At 34.5% G+C, this 8,056-nt stretch overlaps 1 protein-coding gene across 1 annotated transcript in view; it reads right to left on the reverse strand.

The window, feature by feature from the left end:
- Nucleotides 1-8,056, reverse strand: part of LOC107655960 (inactive N-acetylated-alpha-linked acidic dipeptidase-like protein 2) — a 153,967-nt gene that overhangs the window by 13,087 nt on the left and 132,824 nt on the right. The window contains exon 12 of the mRNA XM_016443595.1: nt 4,857-4,950. Within this exon, the coding sequence (XP_016299081.1) occupies nt 4,857-4,950 (94 nt within the window). The remainder of the gene's footprint in view (nt 1-4,856; nt 4,951-8,056) is intronic.

The following is an 8,056-nucleotide window of genomic DNA, read 5'->3' on the forward strand; positions in this document are numbered from 1 at the left end:
GTGTGTTATTTTATTAGTTAATACTTACAATATTTTCTGCCTTGTCGGTCATCTTAAATTTGTATTGACTGATTGATTGATTGATTTTTATTTCTTAATTTATTTATTTTTAAATCACTAAGATTGGCGCAATGCTTCATGGGATTGTCTTGTAAGCAAATTATGTGATACTGCCTTAGAATGTGGTTATATGTTAAATAAAGTTCAATAATGGATAACTCTGTTAAATCAAATTCTACAAAATCAAATTCCACAGGGCTTTCACAAAGTTTCAAATCTGACTCAACAATGATGATTTCCAGTGTAATTTCCACCAGGTATTTCTAGCAGCTCAAATCCCAACTTTGCTTGGGGCCCTAAAAAAGGCTAAACACCCCCTGAGTGATGGGTATCATTGGAGAATATGTTTATGAATATAGATTCTTCGGAGGATATGCAAAACTTTTAAGTAAACAGAAAAAAAAAAACTTTTCTACAAACTTGAACACACACACTGTCTCCTTCTTTGTCTTTCTCTGCAGAATGAAAAGCACTCCCTGCAGTAGGACTGCTGTAACTCATCACTCACTGTAATACAGACAGCAGAAGACCCAGTGAAACTGTCACCAACTCAACCGAGGTTTACAATTTCACAAATGACGAAATGCATATCACTTCAATGTTCCATGTTTGTGCCAAGGGCTTCAGACAAGAGAGATGTGGGAAAGCAACTATAGTAATATCATACCAGACACACACAAGACACACATGCAAGCATGAAATTAACACATAGATTGTTACTCTATTTTAAACTGACATATTATTTGATATATCAATATCTATGTGTGTGTGTGTGTGTGTGTGTGTGTGTGTGTGTGCATAATGCAAATGCTTTTCTTTTGTGGCCGTTTATAAACAGCGAGACGGAGCACAAAGGAATGCAGCGTTCTCAAGATTATTTTTTAAAAGTTGACTATTGACACACTTTTGCAATGTTTGTGGCAAAAGCTTAAAAAAACAGTGTGAGATGTGATGCAACATCCCCCAAAACATCTGGCAGTAGCAGTGGGGCTTTAAACAAGATGAATTCAAAGACAGCTTTTCCAGAAAGGATTTTACTGTGTAAACTTATAAAACAGCTAAAGCAGGCTGTCAGTTAATTGGAAGAAAAAACAAAACAAAACATTAAAATCTAAAAGGAATAGTTCACTCAAAAATTACCATCAGGCCATCCAAGATCTTGATGAGTTTATTTCTTAATTGGAACAGATATGGAGAAATTTAGCATTACATAACTCGCTCACCAATGGATCATCTGCAGCAAATGGGTGCCGCCAGAATGAGAGTCCAAACAGTTGATAAAACATCACAATAATCCACAAGTACAGTAATTCGCATGACTCCAATCCATCTTGTGAAATGTTTGTATGAAACAAATCTATAATTAAGGTGCTTTAACTTTAAACCTTCACTTCTGGCTAAAATACGAGTGCCTAATCCATAATAACGCTTCCTCTAGTGAAAAAGCCCATCCCCTGCTGTCCTCTCTCCTCAAAATCCATAAAGTACATATTTTTTAGGACTATTTTCACTTGTAAACAGCGTTTGATCTGTGCATATTTCTTTCCTGATTCAGACAAGATGACTTTTGCACTACAGAAAATAACATTATGTATAGAGGACTCGTATTTTAGTCAGAAGCAATGATTTAAAGTTAAAACATCTCATGTTAACTGATAGACTAAAGTGGTGTGGATTATTGTGATGTTTTTATCAGCTGTTTGGACTCTCATTCTGAGAACACCCATTCACTACAGAGGATCCATTGGTGAGCAAGTCTCCAGAAAAAAAGCACAGTTTCAGTTTGTACAATATTAAATAGAAAGTTTTAGTGATTTCTGAGGATACAATGGGTAATTACAGTAATTTATATTTAGAATTAGAATGCATCATCAAAGCTTTTGTTTATGTATTTGTATGTATTATATTAGACATCCAACATGATTTCTGTCAGGACCACTATCGTCAAAATGATAGATACTTAGCATAAAGTTTGGTTTGGCGGTATGGTTCTTTTCTGGGCAAAAAATTCCCTGCCCATCCATGCAGCCTGTCATGAATGAGCAGGGAGAGCAGCAATAATAACCCCCCTAGGGTTAACAGAACAGAACAAGGCAGATATCATTAATGTATTTTAATGATATTTAAGTGTAACACTTTATTCAAGATAAAGGAGTCTGATTAGCAAGGAATATCAGAAAGCCAAGTCCTGACTGTGGCGAAAGGAGGAGCTGGGGATGGAGGAGGGTCATTTGCTCCTGAGCAAGCTGAAAAGCTGCTGAATAATACTGAATAGAGCTTATATAGGAATGCTGCTATAGGTGTCGTATTCCTATAGGTAGATGTGATCAGCTGAGAATCAGCTGATGCAAGCTTGACTCACGTGACCTGCCAGAACTAACGCTAGCGCTTAATATCTAACAGCTAATTTAAAGTTATATCAAATGCAACAAAAATATAACAAACAATTAGCTTAATGGTTATTTAGTGGAGTGAAATAACTCCACATGATGTTTGAATGAGTGCTGCGACTGAACAATGTCTGTGACTGCTTGTGTATTGCAGTATTTGTGCATTTTATGATGAACAGAAGGAGAAACAGCTCCTCTGCTAACAGAAATTTCCAACACATTTAAGTTTTTCACTTCAAAGCATATGACACATTATTTTTAATTTTAAATCCAAAGAAAGCTGCACTAGTTCAATTATAACACTTTAAAAAAATACTCCCTTACAGTATAAATGTTAGCTAATTTTTTTAGTAGTTTGTTGTTGCTAACTTTCTCAAAAGAGTTTTAAGAGTGGCAACTACAGTTTTAATGTAGCTTCCCAACACCAATAAGAGTCTTGTTATAAAGTTATCTTCCAGTGAGTGATCAACTTGTATGATTTCAGATGTCTGGCAGTCTTCATTCTTCACTCTGCCGAGTCATTCTAAAATAATCTGAACATCAATGAGCTGTCTGAATCTGAAGGGAACAAAAGATCTCAAAGGTTTCAATTAGCCATGACTCTTTGATCTCACTCGATTCATTATTCCTCATGAATACTGTAATTTTCATGTCTCTGAAACTCCAACCATAACACAGCATGAGGAAAGAGAGAGAGAATGTCCTAGCCACCAAGCATCCATCATCTCTATACGCTACAAATTAAACATTTGGACACTGTGCTGTTTGTACTGAATTTTGTTGTTATTGTTGTTATTATTATTTATGTTGAAAATTGTAGTAGATTTTAATATCGGTCAACATGTGTCCAAGCCGGGATACATGAAAGCAGGTAAAATATAATATAAGACTTTTTAATCATTTGATAGTTTAAACTCTTTTTGTCATTGCATAATTCCTAATTCCATAATTCCATATTTGTATTAATTTAACATATAACAATTATACATTTGATGAATTTACTATTATTTTAAAATGTGGAAAATTGTAATAAAGAAAGAAAATCCCAACTGACTGATGGTGTATGCAAAAACAAGGTATGTATAATAATAATAATAATAATAATAATAATAATAATAGTTTAAGTGAAATGTTTTTAAAGACTCTTACAAAGACTGGATATATTTGATCAAAAATACAGTAAAAAAACAGTAATATTGTGAAAAATTACAATTGAAGATTTTTTAAACTATCTATATGAATTTATTTTAAAATGTGATTTATTGATATCAGCCATTACTTCATATAAAAAATATAAAACTTCTGAACAATGGTGTGCAAATATATATTATGGTCTGGGAATTCCAGTTATGCTTCTAGCCACTTGAATGTGCTTTTATTTTTAATATACCTGACAAAGGTATTGAGTACAATGAGATCACAAGGTTTAACTCAACATTGACATCTGGAGGAGACTTCACATTAGTGTATATCTGTCAGGAAACAGCTGGAAGCGTCAATACGTAAAAAAATATTCGGGATGTTTTCCATCCCAAACAGTGACAGTGAAAATGCCTTCACGAAGCATCTGTGGGATTTTCTCAGGCGAGCAATGCCTCAGTCTTTCTGCCCCGCTGCAGCCGAGACAGTAAAACAAAAGATCGGACACGAGTGTTTGGCGCGTGTCTGATGAAATATCAATACTGCACAGCATTAAGGGCTTTGCAGTCTGTCTTCATGTGGCAGGATTATGTGGCAATTACATTTCTCACCTGTCCTCTTCTCTGTGTTCATGAATATTTAAACACAAAGGCGCATCTCTCCAGCAGAGAGCCAGAACAGATTCAGAGGAGAAGCCCTCAATGTCTCTGCAGAGGTGAAAAACGGCATACCTGCAAGCCACTGTATAATCATTTAATGTTATTTGAATCTCTGAAATCCAATTCTGCAAGTCTTTGAAAATGTAGAGAACATTTGGAAATAAAAGCCTGTCAAAAGTTAATTACTACCTCTGGGTTTCTTTGGCTCTGATGAAGTAGAAAGTATAAAGCGTTTTCCTCTTGTGGGAATTTTCTCCCTTTTTGTTCCCGATCTAAGGTAAAGCTCTTTATGAAAAGTGCCAGAGTGATGACCAATCAGGTCTGAAGCTTATAAGCCCATTTGATCTGAGCCGAGAAATGGCTGGCACCAATTTGAATTTTACAAATGCAGAAATCAAGGTCATTCATTCAGCGCCCCTTTAAACTGTGAATGGAAGATCGATAGGTTCACCCAAACAGATGATCTCTGCGTAAATCATCTTTATGGGAGGAGTCAGGACTGACACAGTGTAACAGCCTGAAACTTCCAGAAGTTCTGCCAACATACTGTACTTTTGTTATAAATTCATTAAGAATGTAAAATAGGTTTTCAAAGGTGCATTCTTACCTCTGAGTTTGTTCTGAACATCAAGAGCGATATCCAAAGGGTAAAATGGAAGAACGGGATCTGTAGCGAGTCGCAGGATGGCCTCAGCTGTGATCTAAATCAACAAAAGACAAAAAGCTCAACCAAAATTCTGCCAAGTCAATTTATTGATTATTTATTGATTGACTGACTGTTTATTATTAAACATTTTATTATATTAATAATGTCTCTAAAGTAACCAATATCACAAAACAATTGATTCAATCATAAATGTCACTACAGTATCACCAAAACCAAACTTACAAATATTTATTTTATTTTATTATTCTTTATTAGTGTTTTCTTTTTCTTTTTTTTAAATTTTGTTTTGTATTCAGGGTTTCTCCAATTAGATTATGCAGCACAACTGTTTTCAACATTAATACTAATAAGAAATGTTTTTTGAGCAGCAAAACAGCATATTAGAATGATCATGTGACACTGAAGACACACTTTTAAATAGACTGTTTTACTTTAAATTGCAATATTATTTCAATTTCATAATATTTGATGGGAAAGTGCTTATAATATTTCAAAATGTTACTGTTTCACTGTATTTTTTTAACTCTTTTTTTATTTTTTTTTATTAGAACATACTATAAAAGTTACACATCAGAGATAGTCAATAGGGGTGCAGATATTTGAAAAGATTTACAAAAATAGAGAAAATGCGAGAACCCCCCCCCAGTGTTTTTCACAGTTTCAAGAGTTTTAAAATAACGACGTGTTAAAAGACAATCAATATGCTTTGTAAACACGTATATAGTTGCATATAATCCAGCCCACTATATAGTCAGTTAGGTATTATTATGTATTATTCTTAAGATTGGACTCCATCTTGCCTCAAAGACATGTTTTACTGTATTTTTGATGAAAACAAAAAACATGGCAAACTCAAATGATCGAAGAGAAATATTACTCAATTTTTAAGTACAATTATGCAACTATTGTAAAACTACTATTGATTTATTAACTTGGCTCAAAATCTGAAGGCACTTTAGGCAAACATTCCTCTTCCATTCTTTTAGCAACGGATTGTACAACACCGATATTTATGTTTTAAGTGTTTTAACTCCCACAGTGCTTCTTTCTAATGGGCTCAGATAACAAGAGCATTTTTAAGCTGCCAGTCTTTCAGCGCTGAAGCATAATTATTGGTTACGTTCCATCTTATCTTTCCGATGCTCTTCTATTGATTTTGACTCCCTTGTTGGATTCCGTTGCTTTCTGCAGTGGCATCTGATGGTTGATTGTAATTGTGCAGTCAGTAAGATCTGTACTAAGCTTTTCCTGCATCCACAGCACCCACTGATCAAACATTATTGATTCTCTTACTGTCCTTTCACGTCCTGCATGAGGTTAACACACAGGCAGGGAAACTGCACAGCATGAACACGTATCGACTGCGGTTTTATCATATGGTAAGTGTCCCTTCTGCCTGACCTCTGTGAAAGCTACAGTTTGCTGGCTGGCAGTATGACCGGTGAAAGGGCACTGTAACGCACGCCTCAAAGGAGGATTCAGTGTCTGACCACTGACTCTGCCTAAACAAATCAGCCCCAGGGCAGGAGTTCGCTTTTGCTTCCACAAGATCACAATTTCATTCAGCCATTAAATATACCGTGAACACAGTTCAGCTCTTGTATAATACGATATTTCTGAAAGAAGTCTCTTATGCTCACCAAAGATGCATTTATTTGATAAAAAATACAGTAAAAATAGTAATATTGTATTTTAAAAATATGGTATTTTACTTTCTATTTTAATGTGTTTTAAAATGCAATTGATTTCTGTGATGGCAAAGCTGAATTTTCAGCATCATTAAACCAGTCTTCAGTGTCACATGATCATTCAGAAATCATTCTAATATGTTGATCTCGTGTTGAAGAAACTATTTTTATTATCATCAGTACTGAAAACAGCTATTTTTGTGTAAAACCTAATGCACCACCATTCAAAACATTGGTGTAAAAAAAAAAAAAAAAAAAAAAAAAAAAATAATAATACATTTACTCAGCAAGGATGCATTTAATTGATGAAAAGTGACAGTAAAGACATTTATACTGTTACATGTTTCTGTTTCAAATAAATGCTGCTTTTTTTTAAACTTTCTATTGTGGTGTTATTTTCGATTCATCTCTCTCCTTTCAGGCTCATTGTAACTCTGTCACCAAATCAGCATTCTTTCAATTACGTCACATTGCTCCAGCTCCATTCTTTCATTAAAGAGCAGGTCACATGGGTTTTTGAAAAATTTCTATTACTTTTTTTTTTTTTTTTTTTAAAGAATAGGATATTGAGAGCTGGGCTCAAAATTATATCACCCATATGAGCACCATGGCTCAGTGGGTAACCACTATGCTGCAGCACCAAACTAAATGCCCTTTAAATGACATAAATACATTAAAATGGATGTATTATTTCAATGTGTAGAATAAACAAGAGCTGTACAAGAGCAACCTGCATCCCTACACAGGATAAGCAGTTTGGAAAAAGTGGGCAGATGGTTTGGTGGATGGATGTACAAGAGCAAGAACCAGGATTTTAAAATAAAATTATGGTAACACTTTACTTAAAGCCTTTATGTATAATGCAAAATAGTACATTATCTTGTTCTCCTATTTTTTAAAAAACATTTTTTTTTTGCTTTTTTATTAAAGCCCTAAGTGTAAGTTGGTTTGACGTGGAATCAATCACAGACAGAGAGATTCCAGCATTGATTTCAGCAGAGAGAGCATTAATCTACAGAATGTGCTCGAACCCGAAAGCTGAATTTTTATTTATAAATTTTTATTTATAGCCTCATTCCTGGAGATGCTCTTCAGTTCTTCTGCTCTGTCTTTCTATTGGGTGGCAGAAACCTATAACCTACAAGAAAAAGGCCTCAGAGATAAGGACTATCACACATTCAACTGATTCTAATACATGAAACATGTACATATTACACATATAACTACATTCACTTCATCTACATTATACAGTTGGATTCTTTCACTCCAGTCTTTCACAATGTTGTTTAGAAATGTGTTGGCAAATTTCATCATCTACAACATCAGTTGCCGTCTGCAGACACTTTAAGGTGGTGAACAGATGCAAATGTTAAGAAGTATGGTTGCTGTCAGCATCTTTAAATGACAAAAGATGAATAGAGAGAGAGAGAGAGGGAGAGAGAGAGAGGGAGA

This window comes from Sinocyclocheilus anshuiensis, unplaced genomic scaffold, assembly GCF_001515605.1.
Source record: "Sinocyclocheilus anshuiensis isolate Anshui unplaced genomic scaffold, SAMN03320099.WGS_v1.1 scaffold51, whole genome shotgun sequence".
Taxonomy (NCBI): Eukaryota; Metazoa; Chordata; class Actinopteri; order Cypriniformes; family Cyprinidae; genus Sinocyclocheilus; species Sinocyclocheilus anshuiensis.